The sequence below is a fragment of the Lagenorhynchus albirostris genome, chromosome 12 (genome assembly GCF_949774975.1).
Source record: "Lagenorhynchus albirostris chromosome 12, mLagAlb1.1, whole genome shotgun sequence".
Taxonomy (NCBI): Eukaryota; Metazoa; Chordata; class Mammalia; order Artiodactyla; family Delphinidae; genus Lagenorhynchus; species Lagenorhynchus albirostris.
This window is the reverse complement of record NC_083106.1, coordinates 70,251,710-70,272,078: the sequence shown is the minus strand read 5'-3', so window position 1 is coordinate 70,272,078 and position 20,369 is coordinate 70,251,710. Positions and strand designations below refer to the sequence as shown.

General features: G+C 42.9%; 1 protein-coding gene across 1 annotated transcript in view; it reads left to right on the top strand.

Annotated features, from left to right (window-relative positions):
• Positions 1–19,141, top strand: part of MRAP2 (melanocortin 2 receptor accessory protein 2) — a 37,517-nt gene extending 18,376 nt beyond the window's left edge. The window contains exons 2-3 of the mRNA XM_060167687.1: positions 4,267–4,366; positions 18,748–19,141. Coding sequence (XP_060023670.1) covers positions 4,267–4,366; positions 18,748–19,141 — 494 coding nt within the window. The remainder of the gene's footprint in view (positions 1–4,266; positions 4,367–18,747) is intronic.
• The last annotated feature ends 1,228 nt before the right edge of the window (positions 19,142–20,369 follow it).

The following is a 20,369-nucleotide window of genomic DNA, read 5'->3' as shown; positions in this document are numbered from 1 at the left end:
GTAAACACTGCTAGAATTGGTTCAATAAAAAATGAGAGGAGAGGAACTGGAGACAGTATGTACAGGCAGATCTCTCAAGAGTTGTGTTATAAATTTAGGGAGGAAGAGAAATGGGGCATTTAGGAAGGGCTTGGCTAGGTGAGACATTTAGATAAGCAGAAGCAAAAGCCTATGAGTCAATGAGTTTACATTTTAGCAGGACCACTCTGGCAGCTATGTTGAGGTGAGACTAAAGGAGCATTCTCTGATTCTGAGCCATCAGTGGTGGCCACAGTCTGTACTTTTGTCATGTGCCCACTTGCAGATAATGCCAGATACATGCGTGGGTGAGTCAGCAGGAAGCTGACTCATCAAGATAGGAAACAGAGCTAGAGCTAGCGAAGGCTTAGAGTAAGACGTGTGATGGGGAGCACAGCAGAGACAAATACTAGAATCCCACTGTTGGCTCCTTGCCAGGAATTCATACCACAGAACTGACCCTAACACCGTAGGAACCAGAAGTGGTGTGAAGACAGTGCTGGCTCTGGTGTCCTGAACCCTCTCTTTAAGCATTAACCCTCATTTTTCATACAACCACGAGATGGAAAGGTCACAATTTATTCTTTTTTAAATTTTATTTTAGGGACTTCCCTGACAGTCCAGTGGTTAAGGCTCCACCTTCCAATGCAGGGGGCGTGGGTTCAATCCCTGGTTCGGGAGCTAACATCCCACATGCTGCATGGTGCAGCCAAAAATTTAGAAAAATTAAATAAATAAATAAAATAAAAAATTTATTTGATATTGGACTATAGCTGATTTACAATGTTGTGTTAGTTTCAGGTGTACAGCAAACTGATTCAGTTATACATATACATATATCTATTCTTCTTCAAAATCTTTTCCCATTTAGGTTATTACAAGATATTGAGCAGAGTTCCCTGTGCTATACAGTAGGTCCTTGTTGGTTGTCTATTTTAAATATAGTCGTGCGTATATGTCAATCCCAAACTCCCAATTTATCCCTCCCCCCCACCCTTCCCCTTTGGTAACCATAAGTTTGTTTTCTAAGTCTGTGAGTCTGTTTCTGTTTTGTAAATAAGTTCATTTGTATCATTATTTTAGATTACGCATGTAAGTGATATCATATTGTTTTTCTCTGACTTCACTTAATATGATCATCTCTAGGTCCATCCATGGTGCTGCAAATGGCATTATTTCATTCTTTTTTTATGGCTGAGTAGTATTCCATTATATATATATACCACATCTTCTTTATCCATTCCTCTGTCGAAGGACATCTAGGTTGCTTCCACGTCTTGGCTATCGTAAAAAGCGATGCAATGAACATTGGGGTGCATGTATCCTTTCGAACCATGGTTTTCTCTGGATATATGCCCAGGAGTGGGATTAGTGGAGCATATGGTGATTCTATTTTTGGTTTTTTAAGGAACCTCCATACTGTTCTCCATAGTGGCTGCACTAATTTACATTCCCACCAGCAGTGTAGGAGAGTTCCCTTTTCTCCACATCCTCTCCAGTATGTCTTGTTTGTAGACTTTTTGATGATGGCCATTCTGCCTGGTGTGAGGGGTGGAGGGGAGGGGAAATAGGATGGGATAGTTGCTCTCGTCCTCCCCTATAGTGGAAAACATGGAGAAACAGATCATACCAGTGGAAACCGTGCAGCTGTCAGCTTTCAGCTCCGTTTCATTCCATTCATTAGAGCTCAGGCTAAGGGAAAGTCATTTTATTATGACACATCCTATTTGGGATTCCTCTGGGCAATTTGCTCTACCCTCTTACTATAATGGTCTCCAAGTAGCTCAGTCTCTAGGCAGGACAGAAGTAGCTGTTGGGCTCTATTAGAACCCCCTGGGGAAGGCTTTCTTGGCTTCCTTAACGAACCGGGCTCCTTGGAGCCTCGCTCACTCTATGTAAACCTCTGTTCTGACTTCCTTCCAAGAAAGGGTGCTTTGGGGAAGACCAGAGGCTCTGCATTCCTCCTTTTACTGCAATGCTCACGTCTGTGAAACTTGGCATATAAATAAAACTTCAAGAGGGTTTGGTTATTCCTGAGATGAGATGGAGATCTCTGATATTCTCTGAAAGGGGCTCAGGGTGAGAAAGTGCCCTGGGATTGGGCCATGTGACAGAGGATGAGGTAGAGGAGAATTAATGGAAATAATCTGAGGAAGCAGAATTTCCTTTGGAGAAGAATGTGAATAAGCAAAGCTGCTTAAAGCATATTGTGATGAGAAACGTGGATACCACATTATCAAGAAAACATCTGAAAATGCCATTGGATCATGGGGATTTTCAAATTCTAACCAAAGCTCTCTTCATTCCCACTCTGTTCCCTCATGACTTTGCTGAGGGCTGAGACCCTCCCAGGTCCCACGTTATTGTTGCTTTGTGATCTGCTCCCTGGGTCACTAGAAGGACGGGGGCAAGGGACTAGGCTGGGTCAAAGGCACCCTCCTCCATCCCTGCCCACTCTGGGATAGGGGACTGGAGGACTCATAGGGGTCCAGCCACCACTGGCGGTGTGAAAGCTGTCCCCATGTCCCTTCCTAGGAAAGAGATTTGAAAATGGATCAACACGACTAGATTAAATTCTCAGCTGAGGATTTTATTATTCTGGTGGGTCACTGTAGAATTTCCTTTTGCTGTGCAGGCAGTTGATGAAGTGTAGGGTATTGAGCTGTTGTTTATCTGCACAATGATGCTTTTCAGTCTGTGCCCCCATAACTGACATGCTATTGTTACATGCTGCACTTGTGCACATGTGTTTTTTTTTGGTACTTGTCCTTATGTCTTGTTTAGGCCTCATTTCCATTAGATCGTAAGGCAAAATCTACAATTCCTGTTTCTTTGGCACTCTTAACCCCGGGAAAGATAAATTAGCTTTGCATCCAGAGTGCTGAATAAATGTTGTTGAATAAAAGTTGTTAACCTCTAGGCTATAGTATATGTAGAATGAAAGTATGAATTATGTGAAGTAAATTACTAATCTGATTTCTTCATGTTAGAGTGCTATATACTTATAATTTAGTTAGAATAATGCTTTGTATTTTAAACACATTTAGTGCATAAGTTCTGTTTACCTCTTTTTTTTTAATTGCTAAGTATCCTCATTGTATTGCCACATAGGTAAACTTCTTAGAATAGATCAGAAAATGTAAAATACTTCAACTCTGTCGCCTCTCCCAGACTTAAGACCCTATTAGGAAGGTACCAGGTTCTGGTAGACAGCCTGGTCTCATCCCCATCCGAGAGACATACGCTAGTGACTATTACCCATGATAGGATCAAGGAGAGACCCATGTAGAGAAGCACAGACAAAAATGTCATGGGGTCCACAGGAGGGAGCAAGCACATCTGTTGGGGAGATTAGGCTTTGTGAAGGAGATGGTGTAAGGCATGGGCTTTGAAGGATAGACAGACTTCCATTAGCTCCAGCCTGGGGACAGTTGTTCCAGCTGGTGAAGGTACAGGCCCCTGAAAAGGTGTGGGTATTAGGAAGCTGTGCCTAAGAGTTCAGATAAGTACAGGGACACAGTGTCCCCTCGTCCACTTGGAAACATGAGTTTTAAAGTAGGGGTAAACTGGGAGAAAATGATCATTTTAACAATAATAGCCTGCAAATGTGTGTTACCTTTTTCTCAGATGCCAGACGTTGTACAAGTTCTTTGTATATGGAATGTCTTCTAATCTGAAAAAGGTCAGGTCTATTTTCGTTGAAGTGTTTTTCATAAAAGAGCAATATTATCAGAGCTCTGATAAAGCAGATTTGTACAGAGATGAGGCACAGGGAAAGGCCAAAGTTAGGAAGAGCACTCAGGAGGTCATTGGTATGTTCTCTGCAAGATGTAATGAAGAGCTGAGTTATGCCAGCAGGAGCATGTGTGAAAATACAAAATTGGGTTGGTTTGAATCAGAAGTCATTTTAAACTTCATATTGCAGTTTCTGCTAAAAATTGGATTTTCTAACTCAGAACACTTCAGTGGAATCTTGAGGACCTAGACAGCCCATTTTCTGTCTTAGATTCCTCCACTAGGATGTGGAAACCAAGAGTCTGGAGGGCTGACATCTCTTAGTAGTACCTGAGACAGAAATCCGGAGGCAGACTCTTCCCTCATCCCTGCGTCTCTGACTGATGGGTCAAGATTGTCTCAGAAGATTGTTGACATCTTTTCTCATTTCATGTATCAAAAAGCACAGGTTCCTCAATTATTTAAGTTTTATGCTGCTATGAAATACTAATCCCAGTGTTAACTGTCTTGTAGATTCCATTGTGATTGGATTTTGGATTGGTCTCGCGGTCTTTGTGATTTTCATGTTTTTCGTGCTGACTCTGCTGACCAAGACAGGAGCCCCACACCAAGAGTAAGTTTGGGCTGTTCCTAAATGTCCGTTAAGCTCCACAGGGACCAGAAAAAACAGAAATGGGATCTGGGGCTGGGGTTGCTTCCAGTGGGTGGAAAGATGGCCCGGGTTATGGATGTGCTGTCTGGACCCAGTGCCTGTTGTGTGGGACCTGCCTTCCTCCTGGTACTTTGCCTCTTGCCTCTGGGGCTCATTTTCAAGTGAACCCTTGTGCACCTGGGTTTCTTGGTCCTTTCCAGTAGTCTAACTGCTGATCCAGCCTCAGTTTTTATTTTGAAAGTATTATGAATTGGGATGTATTTTCTCCTTATTCCCAAAAGAATTTAGATGACTCACCAGACTGAAAACAGTGAAAAAAGACAATAGCAAAAATAGGATGAAAACTAGCTTAGAAAACGTTTTGAGGAGCAGAGAAATAGTTGTTACTGGATACATGACTGAATTAATTATTAACAATAGTCACTGAATTCAGCATTAAGTTTCCTTGAAACGAAATAAAACGGAAACATTAAGGATTCTATAATTTTCATGGTGTGGTAAAGAACATCCATGTTGGACTTTGAATTTATGGAGGAAATGATTACATGGATGCTTGAAGAACGCTGAGTACTGTCACAATGTATTTGGTCAGTTATGGTTTGCAAAACACTCAGAACTGTTTTGGAGGATTTTCTTTTATCCAAACTCTTCCAAAAAAGGGAAAAATAATAACTTATGTTGGATACCTTATCAGTCAGTCCCAGCAGGCAACAGATAGCACACTCAAATTAGATAATTAGAAGAGCTTTTTTTTTAATTTATTTTTTATTGAAGTATAGTTGATTTACAATGTTGTGTTAATTTCTGCTGTACAGCAAAGTGACTCAGCTATACACATATATCCATTTTTTTAATATTCTTTTCCATAATGGTTTATCCCAGGATATTGAATATAGTTCCCTGTGCTATACAATAGGACCTTGTTGTTTATCCAATCTATATGTAATAGTTTGCATCTACTAACCCCAAACTCTCAGCCCATCCCTCCCTGACTCTTGGCAACCACATGTCAGATCTCTGTCTGTGAGTCAGTTTCTGTTCTGTAGATAAGTTTATTTGTGCCATATTTGAGATTCCACATATAAGTGATGTCATATGGTATTTGTCTTTCTCTTTCTGACTTACTTCACTTAGTATGATAATCTTTAGGTCCATCCATGTTGCTGCGGATGGCATTATTTCATTCTTTTTTATGGCCGAGTAGTATTCCATTGTATATACGTACCACATCTTCTTTATCCATTCATCTGTCGATGGACATTTAGATTGTTTCCATGTCTTGGCTATTGTGAATGGTGCTGCTATGAACGTAGGGGTGCATGTATCTTTTTGAATTAGAGTTTTGCCTGGATATATAGAAGAGCTTTTAATAAAGGGACTAGTCACAAGTTGTGGCCCAGGAAGAGGGTGGCCCCCAGGATAGTGCAGGATGCCAGGGCTCAGAACACTGAGGAGTAGATGCACTAGATCTGAAGGGGGTCATGACTGGCAACCAGGAGTCCTGCAGAGAGGCTGGCTGAGAGGAACAATGGTCCAGAGTCACAGCTAGTCCAGTGCGACCTCTCAGGGAGGGAGCCTCCAATAAATATCCAGACCTTTCTTCCCCTCTCCTACCCCTTTCTTACCTTTGCTCCCCACTGGTGAAGCCCACACCACAACCGGTGGCCAGAGCCTCCATCAAAGGTCAGTTTCCTGGGGCACAGAGCAAGATGGGGATGGGTAGAGAGCGACCTGAGCGAGTAAGTGGAAGAAACTGAGCACAAATCCTCACGTTTCCATCGGCATCTCCCTTCATCCTCACAGCCTGGCAGCGGCATTCTCATTGTTGTGTCTCATCACACAGTCTGTGGCATCTGCTGTTCAGTCTTCAGCCTGCACTTGAGCTATAACAACTAGTTGCACGTAGAGAGAAGAGTTCAGCCCATCACGCACCTATTTTCAGACACTGAGGTCTGGAAAAAAATGTAAACACATGTTAAATGAAAAGAAAAGATCATTTTATTGAAGCATATGGAGATGCATGGTTGAGAATCTCTATAATAGTCACTAAAAAGCCACTAAAATAGTATGAACTTTCCCTTTTCTATCTCCTGTTCTCATAAACATCTGAACATGCCTTTACCTCACTTTAAAAATATGGTGTGGATTACAGCAGTAGTAAGAGAAGCCAAGGACAAACTCAGATTAGGGTACATCTTGTAGAGTGGCCAGGGAATAATAACCCCCTTTATCTTCCTTCTCCTCGGAGGGACAGATGGATTTTTGCAGGGTTATTGAGATCTATTTGTTTGATGTAGGATGCAGGTGAGTTTACAGATGGGAACACCCTAGCCCAAAAGGGAACATGACTTCCTGTAATGATTAATTGTATTTGTCAATTTGTCTAGGCCATGGCACCCAGATATTTAATCAAACGTTATTCTAGATGTTTCTGTGAAGGGTTTTTTTTTAGATAAGATACCATTTCTGAATAAAACTCATCATCCTCCATAATGTGGGTGGGCCTCATCCAATCACGGGAAGACGCTCCTAGAAACAGATGGACCTCCCTTGAGCAAAAAGGAATTCTGGCAGAGGCCCGCCTTCAAACTCTTCCCTGGGTCTCCAGCCTGCCAGCCTACCCTACAGATTGTGAACTTGCCAGCCTCCACCATCACATGACCCAATTCCTTAAAATAAATCTGTCCCCCTCCCCTACCCCAGATGGATGGATGAATGGATGGATGGGTAGATAGATGTAGAAGTGTACACACACACACACACACACACACACACACACACACACACGAACACTGACTTATACATTTCCTTAACATTTCACGTCGACCCTGGGTAGCTGAGACTTGAGTTTCCAGTCTTCCAATAGGCAGTTCATCCTTCTAGTAGATGGTTTCTCTCTTGATGGTGATTCTGAGTCATCTCAAACAGGGGTCATTGTAACTCTACATGCTTTTAATGAGGCTGAGGAGAAAGTCTAACCTTTTTTTAGTTTTAGTACAATAAGGGATCAGCCCTCAGGACCACATTTTAAATGCTTTCTTGAGTCTGAGGCAGTGTGAGTCATGGCATTTGGCTGTAGTATATCATAAGCAAACTGAAAGAAACAGACATGTGGAAAAATCCCTAAATGGAGCAGTTAAAAAGGATTTTAGATCTTAGTAAACTTGGCATTTATTTGGCAGGAATTTTTTCTAAAATAGACATTATTTTTTCCATTCAGCCAACTTTAATATAAAACAATCAATTTTAAGTGTGCCTGTGATAATTAGGCATGGAAAAAAGAATGATAAATCATTGAGACTAATAATAAAAGCAGTTTTTTAAAACATTTGCCACATGCCAGGGTCTGCTGATCATTTTATATGTGTAATCTCACCAAGCTTCACAAAAAGATGAAGTAAATCCTTTAAGTGTTCAACTTATAAAGTTTCCCACTTTACGGATGAGAAAAATGAGGCTGAACAACTCATATGATGATTCACAGGTTAAAAAACCAAAACAAAACAAACAAAACCTTTGGAGCCAGGCCTCAAACTAAAGTCTCTTTGACTCTAAAGCCCCTGTTATTAACACTACATTAAATTATCTCATGTCAGTCATTTTAAATCTCCTTCTTATATTACAACAAAGATATTAGCAAGCAATCAGATTTGTTTTCTTTGATCACATATTGGATCAAGCATGGGCTCTGGAGTCAAACATTTCCAGATGTACTGGAACAGTTTACTAGATTCTTAACCTCTCTCTGCTTGAGATTCCTCATTTGTAAAAATAAAATAGTATCTGCTTCCTAGGAGTACTGTAAAGGTTAAGTGAGCTGATGCCTGTGGAGCTGCTGGTACATGCTGGGCTCACAGCGGGCAGCTCTCAGCGAAGATCAGTCCACCCCTGTGTGGCTGGTGGAATCCTGGGGAGAGCTGAGGGGTGCAGGTAAAGAGCAGGAGGGAGAAGAGGACACCCATCCTCCCGCGAGACAACCAGGCCCTACGCGTTCACGTTGGAGCTACACATGCCAAAGTGTGGCTTCCTTCTACCCTAGCTTCACCTTGGGTGTGTCTCTCAGTGAAAGAGTAAGATGATTTTAGAAAGGAGACTAAGCAGAGAATCTTGGTGATGGCTCGGAAGGATGTCTGAATTCTGACTGCTTTATATAACAGGCTCCCTGGGCAGTTGGTCACAAAGAACTTCCTCAAGTAGGATATCAGGCAGTAAGTATCTTTTTGGAATATGACGCCGACATTCTGGTTAAGATCCCCAATCAGGTCTGCAAGCTCAAAATGGACTAGTGTTGAAGCTACCACTCAGTTCTATCTCCTCCTCCATGGAGGTGTCCCGGGCAGGCTGAGCGTCTCCCTAGGAGCTCATCATTGCTGATACAGGGAAGAGCACAAACATTCCCTTGAAAGGAGTAAGATACAAGGATGACAGATAGGCTTCTTCCCTGAAGTTTCCAACTTGGGATCATATTAGCATAAGAACTTCAGTTCTAGAGTCACTGCCTACTCATTGGCTTCTGTTCAGGAGAGGATGTGTCATAATCAGACTATGAGACAATAACAAACAGCTCCGCAAATCTCAGTAAAACACAACATGGGTTTTCATTGTGTTCAAGCTACGCATCTTCTGAGGGTCAGCAAGGGGTGGACAGAAGCTTCTCCACTGTAGCTGCAGCATCTCCAAGGCTCAGCCTCCCGGGTTCCTGTGACAGGGAAGGGGGCATGAAGAGATCTCACACCTGCCCTTCTGTCCTTCAGCCAGGAAGTGGCACACACCCCTTCCTCTCACAGATCATTGGCCAGAACCAGCCACAGCCACCTGACCGCCTGGTTGGGCAGGGTAATCTGTGTTTCCAGGAGGAGAGAAGAACCAGATATGAGTGAGCACTAGTAAAGCAGACCAAAGAGGGAGAAAGACTCTTATAAAGCTGACATCGCCTTTCTTAAAAGCTTCTAGGTCCAAGAAGCAGCTTTAACGGGGATTATTTTTCTCATGGAATATCTGCTGTTGTGTGTGGGAAAAAAACCCCTCTTACCTGGATCCTTTAAAGACAATGAAGATAAAAGAACCATTTTTCCTGTGCTTTTTCTGCTAAGGAGCTATTTACTCTCTTTACCGTCTTGTTAAAGTATTATAACCCCATTATCATAAATCTGCCAGAGAGAAAGAGTACGGGAAAGGCTTGTACCACATTTTTATGTTGAATATTTTGGACTTTTTTAAAAAAAAAAATGATCAAACCCCAGACATCATACACCTCAAATATCCTCTTTTGTAGCCTTTGCTAAGTGCACTTTGTCCAGGTGGGGATGGTCTTCGTTTAGGAGTGAGGACAGGTGACCTTGTAAAAATGGAACTTACATTTTACCTTGAGTTGCAATTTTCCTGAATATGACACTCACTAAAGGAGGGGTACAGCGCACCTAAAAGCTAATAGCAAGAGAATGTCTGTGCTCAAGGCCTTTGCTAATGACCAAGGTCACAGGAACCAGCTAAGTGCAGATGTAGTGCAGAGTGGTTCCCGAGGTAGAGCCGCCATTCTGAAAGGTCTCCATTTATCAACAGGTAAAAAATCCAACTGCTTTATGTATCTGATCCAAGTTATATACCTCTGTTCAGGAGTCACTTTTAATTCCCCATCAGTTACAAGGTGTATCCTGAGTGCACAGCTGTGGGTGTGCTGAGGGTCATCCTCAGGTAGCAGAATCCTTCTTGCCTCAGAGAGACTGACATCTGCCTGGTAAGTTGGAACTACCAACGAAAGCAACCAAAAGGCACGTTCACACACACAAGGATTTGGTTGGTGCCACTGTTAGGGCTTGTTACGTGAGATAAGGCTCTCAGCACAGGCTATGGCTCCTGTGAAACGGTTATTATTATTTTCTCACTGGTGGTTCATCACAGAGTTTAGTAGGTCTTTGGCTTACGCATCTCTAAAAGTCCACTGAAAGTGACTGCTGGAAACACTAGGCTCCCACAGGCTGGACTGCCCACCCCTTTTCATGACTGGGGCGAACCTGAGGATAGTCAGGCATGCTAAGACTCAGTACAGCAGCAGGCGCTCCATGTGTAAAAACTCATCATAAATCTGGAAAATTCCTAAGGGAATAACCCAGAATCTTACGGGTGTTTTCCCTCTGCCAGCGAAGGTGGGAGAAGTCTGCCCTCCTGACCTAACTTCCCGTAGGGTCCCAGAGGAAGGAGCACATCCCTAAACACTGGAGGGGGCTGTGCCTTTCACAGGAATCAGGGCTCTGGACCACCTGCAGATACAGCCGTCCGGTGCATTGATTGAGCGTCGAATGATGGCAAGGCCCTTTGAGAGATGCAAAGATGAATAGCGTACAGCACAGCAGTATATGGGAGAGAAAAGAGCATACCAAATAGCTCTGACATGAGACAGGAAGGGCTGCATCCTGTAAGGCAAGGTCAGTAAAATCGAAAGGAGCACAGAGGGAGGCAGATTCCTTCCTGCTGGGAGATCAGAGAGTCTCCATGGAGGCAGGGACATTTGAGTTGGACAGAAAAGGACGTATTTGATTTTGACAGAGAAGGGGTAGGAGGAACAGCACAAGCAAAGGCTCAGAGGGGGACAGTCAGGTCCCATATGGCCGGACAGTAGGGTTGGCGAGGGGACTGGTGGGAGCTGACACTGGAAAGGCCATGTGATGTGGAAGAGGATGGTCTGAAAGATCAGGCAGAAGAGTTTGGGGAATCAATGAAAGTTTTGTGAGCAGGGGAGTGTCATGGAAGCAAATGACATGCACTGCAAATGCCAGAGGACTGGATGGGTGCTCACGATGGAGGATCTCTATTCTGGTACAGAAAATCCCACAGGTTCAGACAATACATGACACAACCCAGAGTGAGAAGGAGAAAAGACCAAGAATCAGAACAGTCTGAACAGTCTTTTTACTCTGGCTGGTGGAGTTTGGGGATGTCACAATCAATAGGTTAAATCCAAATTGCATTTCTTATAACAAGCTGAAAATGAGGACTAGAGATTCTTAAATAAGTAAAACAAGTGAGTTTAAGATTCTATCAAAATAAACAGTTGTCATCTTTCAAAAGTTAGGATGACACGGGAGAACTTCTTGCAAACACGCTAGCTAGATCTCAGTTTCATGATGACAAAATATAGAATAGGTAGGAATGTGACAAAAATAATGAAAGACACTAAAATTCTTGGTGATTCTGAATTTTCTAATTGTCTTCGTATGTTCAGGCTCCTATAAATACCACAGATATTTACTAGATGGCTTGTAAGTAACAGAAATTTATTTCTCACAGTTCTGGAGGCTGAGAAGTCCAAGGTTGAGGTGCTGGCGGGTTCACTGTCTGGTGAGGACTTGTTTCCTGGTTCATAGATGATGGACTTTTCACTGTGTCCTCATATGGAGGAAGGAGAGAGGGATCTCACTGGGGCCTCACTTGGAGGGTTAGGTTTCAACATGGGAATTTTGGAGGAACACAAACATTCAGTCTATAGTACAAATATTCTTCAGTATCCTTTCTTTATGATACTTATAACATGATATTAATTGCTAGCTCAGTCAACATCTCACAGTTTCTCGTTCTTTCAGTGTTCCAGTTATTGAAGTTTATGGCTTCTGGTTTTAATTATCATTTTAATCAAGGTGGTATTTAAGAGGTTAGCCCTTGTAATTTTAAATTTTCACAGGTGTAACCAAGGCTGTGGAAGAACAAGTTGATTTTCAGCTGTTTTAACTGCTCTGATAGGTGCCAGTGAGCATTACTTTTCCATATGCCAACTGAGTTTCAGAGGATGGGAAACTCGCGACTAGCCTTCTTCTCTCCGTCATGGCACCCAGGTTATCTACCAGGACATGTTTTATAAGGTTGGAAAGACAGCCTTAACAATATGGCACATGTTTCCTGAAAACTGAATTAAGGCAACATCCAGCAGCAGAATCCCCCCCTGCCTAATTATTGAGCATCCCTTGCTATTCCAACATTAAGTGTACAAGAACATTTTCAGGTGTGACTCATGAGGGCTAGTCCGCTTTAAAGACTGGGTAACCACTGGGCGGGGAGAGAGTTCACTGGGCTTTATTGAAGCCATTCTTACCAATAAATGGTGGGAAGTCTCCCCAGTGGAACCTGAGTCTCCTGCAGCCTCCAAGGTGGGCCAGTTATAGAAGGTGCAAGATGCCCTTGCAGTAGCTCTGTGGTCTGTGAGCTCCAACAATGCAAGGCATTGGTGCCATAGAAGAGTCTAGGACAGAGCTTGGGGATGTGGGGAGCACTGCAGGGTACAGTCAGAGACAGTGCTTCCCTTGGCCAGAAACAGGTGCAGGGCAGTCCTAGATGTGGCTAGTTTGCTGAATCTCTTGTACCTCTGGAGTTGGAGTCACACTCAGGATCTCTAGTAACAGACCATCTGTCTATTAAGGCTCACCAGTCCTTATTTTCAGCCTTACCTGGGTATGCCCTCAAATTGATTGCCAACCCTGGGTACGCCCTCGAATTGATTTCTGCAACTGTAGGAGAGGCCTCCTGCCAAGGCAAGAGTTGCTTTAGTTTTGTGATCTCTTCATGATTGATGCATTCACTCATTTAACAAAAACTTAATGAGCACCTACTCTATGCCTAGTACCGTGCTGGGTACTGAGGACATAGACAAGAAACACACAATACCTGCCGCAAGAGCTGATCGTCTTAAGGAAGGTGCTAGACAAGTAAAGAAATGGGCTCAATACAGAGTGAGAAGGCAGATGGAGAGAAGCACCCAGTTCTCTGGGAGAACATCCCAACTCAGACTGGAGGAGTCAGGGAAGAAGGTGGCACCTAAGATGATTCAGGAAGGGCCAAGAGGAATTAGGCAGGTGGGTTCCAGTTTCAGTAATGGCAGAGTAGCATGTTTCAGTATAACCTTGCAGATAACAATTTAAAATCTGGACAAAGGACTTCCCTGATGGCACAGTGGTTAAGAATCCATCTGCCAATGTAGGGGACATGGGTTCGATCCCTGGTCCGGGAAGATCCCACATGCCACGGAGCAACTAAGCCTGTGCACCACAACTACTGAGCCTGCTCTCTAGAGCCCGCAAGCCACAACTACTGAGCCCGTGAGCCACAAGTACTGAGCCCACAAGCCACAACTACTGAGCCCGTGTGCCTAGAGCCCGTGCTCCGCAACAAGAGAAGCCACCGTGATGAGAAGCCCGCACACCGCAGTGAAGAGCAGCCCCTGCTCACCACAACTAGAGAAAGCCCATGCACAGCAATGAAGACCCAATGCAAGCAAAAATAAAATAAATTAAAAAATAAATAAAATAAAATCTGGACAAAATATAATGAATGACTATTGGAAGGCATTGGAGAGTGAACATACAAAAGTTAGCATACAAAAACAGAAGGGAGAAGGGATTTTGGCCCTTGAAGGAAGGACACTTCAGTAGTTTAAGTCTATGGTAATACGGCTTTTAACCTGAAGTCTGCCAATCCACAAACCTGGTATATCTCTTCATATATTAAGGTCTTCCTTAATTTCCCTTTGCAACATTGAAATTTTCAGTGGACGGGTCTTACACATCCTTTGTTAAATTTATTCCTAAGTATACTATTTTTTTTGATGCTGTTGTGAATGGAATTTTTTTTTCATTTTCTTATCCTTCATTACCTGTGTGTAGAATACAGTGATTTTTGTATAAGGTCAATTGAAAGGAAAGTTCTTCTTCTTCCTTTTTTTTTTTAACAGTCCTGGAACAACAGGGTAAACATATGGGAAAAAATGAACCTTGACCCCTATCTCAACATAGATCATAAACCCAAAGTAGAAGCTCCTAGAACAGCTCTGTCCAATAGAACTTTCTATGATGTCAGAAATGTTCTCTGTGCTGCGTGAGTAGGTGGCCACTGGCCACATGTGGCCATTGAGCACTTGAAATGTGGGTAATATGACTGAGAAACCAAAATTTAAATTTTAATTTAAATTTAAATAAATAGCCATCTGTGGTTCATGGCTATTGTATTGGTTCTAGAAGAAAGCAAAGGGTTTGTGATTTGGGGGTCAACAATTATTTCTTAGAGAGGATATAAAAAGCACTAACATAGAAGATAAAAGTTAATAATTTGAAGTTAACTGAAATGTAAAGCTTCTGCTTATCAAAAGACATCTTTAAGAAAATGAAAATACAAGTCATAGGTCCAGAGAATGTTTGCAACACATACATCTACCAAAAGACTTGTATTCAGAATATATGACAGAACTTCTACAGATCAATAACAAAAGGTAACCTCAATTTTAAAACGGGCAAAATTCTCACACACAGGCTCCTCACAAAAGAAGATAAACCAATAGCCAATAAGGGCATGAAAAGATGCTCAATATTATTAGACATCAGAGAAATGCTCATTAAAATCACACTGAGTGTCACGTCACTCCCACGAGAATGACCGACATTACAAAGATGGAGAGCACCCAGTGCTGAAAAGGATGTGGAACAGCTGTAATTCTCATGCGTTGTGGAGAGAGTGTAAGATGGTACAACCACTTTGGAAAACTCCACAGTTTCTTATAAAGTTAAGAAACATCTACTATACGACCCAGTAATTCTACTCTTAGTATTTGCTCAAGAACAATAAAAATGTGTATCTACAAAGAGACTTTTCAAGAATGTTCATAACAGCCCCAAACTGGAAACAACCCAAATGCCCTTTAACAGAAGAATGAATAAACAAATTGTAGTGTGTTTGTACAACAGAATATTACTGAGCAAGAAAAAGGACAGACTACTGCTGCATGCGACATCATGGACGAACCTCAAAAGCATAATGCTGGGCAAAGGAATACAGGCACAAAAGACTATATATTGCACGCTTCCATCTGTATGAATTTCAAGAACAGGCTAAACTAATCTGCGGTGATAAAAATCAAAACAGATTGCCTCTGGGAGGTGGAAATTGACTGGAAGTTCAAGAACAGGCAAAGCTAATCAATGGAAATAGAAATCAGAGCAGTGTTACCTGAAGGGGCTGGAAATTGAACGGGAGGAAACTTTCCAGAAGAAAGGAAATATTCTATGTCTTGACTGGGAGGGTGGTTACATGGCTGTATATATCAATAGAAACACACTGAAGTTTACATTTAAGATCTATGGATTTCAGTACGTAAATATTGCCCAACGATGAGATGAATAGTAATGAAATAGAAGCAAGGCGTGTCCGTGATCACAATTTTTCACACACAGGTTTTTTAATTTATCAGGGAAACAAAAGAGGAAGAACAGGGTGGTCTGTTGAGTATTTAATGTTTACCAGACTCTAAGAGAACAAAGATGGGCTTTTCCCTTGTTCTCAGGGAGGGAGAATCAGACAGATTGCACCGTTACCACACCCAGGGGTCATGGGGAGAGAAAAGAGCGGGGGTGAAACAGGGAAGGCATCTTAGTGTCTATCGCCTGGGCTCTGCCCTGGGGAGGGTAAAAACACTCCTAGTCTTCTGTACCTTCGTTCTTCAGCAAGCGGCGGGGATGGTGGTCAGTGGACTCAATTTAATCCTGAGAACATGTAGCCTGGGTTATAGAAGAGCTGCTGTACACAGCTGGGTTTCTGGGTCGGCCTTCACACTCAGCTGATGCTCCGGGCAAGCTGGAAAGCTAGTACTCAGAGCTTCTTAGCCTGGAATTGGGGGATGGTGTGACCCCAGCAGTCCTAACAATACTTTTTCCAAACGTGCTAGTTCCCTCTTTTCCTAGGTGACATTTTAGCTTCTCAGGTCACAGGTTGCTGGCACGTTCATCGCTGTTCTCAAACACTTTTTCTTCTTGTCTTTTTTTTTTTTAAACATCTTTATTGGAGTATGATTGCTTTACAATGGTGTGTTAGTTTCCGCTTTATAACAAAGTGAATCAGTTATACATATACATATGTTCCCATACCTCTTCCCTCTTGCGTCTCCCTCCCTCCCACCCTCCCTATCCCACCCCTCCAGGCGGTCACAAAGCACCGAGCTGATCTCCCCGTGCTATGCAGCTGCTTCCCACTAGCTATCTACCTTACGTGTGGTAGTGTCTAGATGTCCATGCCTCTCTCTCGCTTTGTCACAGCTCACCCTTCCCCCTCCCCATATCCTCAAGTCCATTCTCTAGTAGGTCTGTGTCTTTATTCCCATCTTACCCTAGGTTCTTCATGACTTTTTTTTTTCTTAGATTCCATATATATGTGTTAGTATACAGTATTTGTTTTTCTCTTTCTGACTTACTTCACTCTGTATGACAGACTCCAGGTCCATCCACCTCACTATAAATAACTCAATTTCGTTTCTTTTTATGGCTGAGTAATATTCCATTGTATATATGTGCCACATCTTCTTTATCCATTCATTTGTTGATGGACACTTAAGTTGCCTCCATGTCCTGGCTATTGTAAATAGAGCTGCAGTGAACATTTTGGTACATGACTCTTTTTGAATTATGGTTTTCTCAGGGTATATGCTGTCACTGTTTGCAGATGACATGATACTATACATAGAGAATCCTAAAGATGCTACCAGAAAACTATTAGAGCTAATCAATGAATTTGGTAAAGTAGCAGGATACAAAATTAATGCACAGAAATCTCTGGCATTCCTATACACTAATGATGAAAAATCTGAAAGTGAAATTAAGAAAACACTCCCATTTACCATTGCAACAAAAAGAATAAAATATCTAGGAATAAACCTACCTAAGGAGACAAAAGACCTGTATGCAGAAAATTATAAGACACTGATGAAAGAAATTAAAGATGATACAAATAGATGAAGAGATATACCATGTTCTTGGATTGGAAGAATCAACATTGTGAAAATGACTCTACTACCCAAAGCAATCTACAGATTCAATGCCGTCCCTATCAAACTACCACTAGCGTTTTTCACAGAACTAGAACAAAAAATTTCACAATTTGTATGGAAACGCAAAAGACCCCGAATAGCCAAAGCAATCTTGAGAACGAAAAACGGAACTGGAGGAATCAGGCTCCCTGACTTCAGACTATACTACAAAGCGACAGTAATCAAGACAGTATGGCGGTTAGTTTTTAAGATCAGATTTTTCATACCTGTAACTTGATTCCATGTCCCCTGCCCCATGAGAACTTGGTCAGAAGTGCTGTATCTTGAGTGATGGGATGGGAAAGAAGAGATTTAAGTACTGAAATCACTGAGATTACACACTCCAGAGCCTAATTGTTGTCAGGTTCTATTCTGGATTTGCAAGTGTTCGGACATGATTCTTGACCTTATGGAGTCACTACCTGTGTGGGAGTCACCTTTCTATAAACCTGGAAAGAATGGTGATTAAAGTAGGTGGGCTATCAGGTTATTCAGTTTGCCCCTGCTCTTTCTGTCAGGCACTCATGGGACTCATTGAGAGTTATTTTATTCATCCATTCACCGATTTATTACCATTGAATTGCTAATTTGTTCCACACTAAATGAAACAAGGAATCAGGAACTGGAGTATTTTTGCACTCTTATAATTGATTGTGTCAATCAAGCAGGAAATCTGACCCCTCCTTACCTTAGCTTATGCCTTTGTGAAATGGGTATAATAATTCTTGGCCTAAGTGACAGCATGGGTCAGTTTTTTTTGTTTTTTTTTTGTTTTTTTTTTCCGGTACGTGGGCCTCTCACTGTTGTGGCCTCCCCCATTGCGGAGCAACAGACTCCGGACGCGCAGGCTCAGCGGCCATGGCTCACGGGCCCAGCCACTCCGTGGCATGTGGGATCTTCCCGGACTGGGGCACAAACCCGCGTCCCCTGCATCGGCAGGTGGACTCTCAACCACTGCGCCACCAGGGAAGCCCAGCATGGGTCAGTTTTGAGAATGGGGTGAGATAAATGGATATGACAGTGCTTTGACAAACATGAAACTCACCCCTGTGAGACAGTATTGTTGTTCAGGCTGGCCTGATGTCGGCCAGTGGTTCTAAACCTGACCACGAGTAGTGATCCTTGGGGATTCTATGAAACTACAGACTACCCGTCCCCACCTCCGGAGATCCTGAGGGACTGTAACCCAGAATTCTGCATTTTAAGAAGCACTTCAAGTAATTCTGATGCAGATGATCCAAGGGTCCCGCTGAGAAACACTGGTGTGTGATGAAGAATATCAAGGATCCCTCAGCAAAAGGTCTCTTTTCAGGATGGCCCAAGGGCCCTCACCTTGTGACTTTTGCCTTGGGTTTATTTGTGCATGTTCAGAAGTGACGTCTCTCAGTTCTGATGTTTGTCTGCATGCTGTGTACAGGGACTTGCATTCCATAGATGCCGAAAACCATGGTTCTGCAGATAACTAAGCTGGAGTGTAAGCAGTCTTTTATTTTGCTTTGCTTTACAGCAATGCAGAGTCTTCGGAGAAGAGATTCAGAATGAACAGCTTTGTGTCAGACTTTGGAAGGCCAATGGAACCAGATAAGGTCTTTTCTCGACAGGGCAATGAGGAATCCAGGTCCCTCTTTCACTGCTACATCAATGAAATGGACCACTTGGACAAGGCCAAAGGTGGTCTCCAGACCACAGCCCTCGACAGGGAAGTTCAACTTCAGGAAGCCATCAGACGCAGTGGGCAGCCAGAGGAGGAGCTGAACAGGCTCATGAAATTTGACATCCCCAACTTCGTCCACACGGACCAGAACTCCTCCTTTGGGGAAGATGATCTCCTTATTTCAGAAACACCTATTGTTCTAGAAAATAAGCCAGTTGCCCAGACCTCACACAAAGACTTGGCTTGAGAGGCATGTTTTGTAAAGTGTCTTCCTGAAGATGTTGGGTCTGTCTTTGTATAGCAAGAAATCTTCATTCACCAAGATTATGTGTGTTTGTGTATGAGATACAGAGAGAGAGACAGAGAGACAGAAAGATGGAGAGAGAAGAGAGCCCCCTCAGAAGAATGTTGATTAAGCTGAGTGTTTATACCTTTAAACACATTTGGGGCTTTGTGAGGAACCGAGTATTTACACTGTCTCATCCTCCTCGTCATTGAAAAACTTGGCCACGTATTCAGTGTCAGTGTTCTTGAATGGGGTTTGGCATATTGCATTCCTACCTGCCACTACCACGCTCTACCTTCAGCAAGTTGCTTTGCCTCTCTGGGCTGCCACCTTTTTAACTGTAAGGTCTGCGGTAGATGATCCATTCCAGTTCTAATATTTTGTGAATTTATTGTTTTGTATTCGGATGAGGCTGGATGTACCCAAAGCAGTAGAAACCAGGGCGCTGCCTCTTAGCTCTTGTTGTAGCATCCCCCAGGTCTGTAACTCCCACTCAACCCTTAACTGAGCCCAGCTTTTGTCAGGGGCCTGAGCATCTACCGGGACGTCAGGAGTCTCGTTTCTCGTGGTCACGGTGGCTAGCGTTTCTATTGCTTGTGCTGAAACAGCAGTTCTGAGACCCTACAGCCACCCACGCTCAAACCTGGAGACAGCCCTGCCCCTCCTCTCCTGGGATGAGTACCAATTCATGGTACATTGTAGGACAATCCTATCCCCAGAAATGTATGGAAGGTTGTCAGCTGGGTGAGGGGAGGTGCCTCCCGTGTCTCTGTGTTGGTGTAACTGTGTCTAGTCACACTACTGTGCCATTGGCTAGTGAACAAGAAGAGTGCTATATGCTAGGCTGTCTGTTTACCTGGCAGATGTGGCAGTGACGGTCATGTGGCTAGTGTGTGGGCTTTGAGCTGGAAAGGTGAATGGGTTATAAATACCCCATCAACAGATATTCAAGGTGGCCTGGGGCAACCCAGCGTTAATTTCATGAAGGAATCAAACCTGCACACTGTTTTGGAAACGACTTGGTTTTGCACAGTCACGCTGCATGCATGGCCAGCTGCTAATCTCTGGGTGGCATTTTCATTATGGATTTGTTTACCACCTGTCTTGCTTAAGCTGAAAAATAAATCCATATACTGCACCAGAATTTTCTCTGCTTCTTTGCTTTCACATCCAATTTCATTTAAAAATG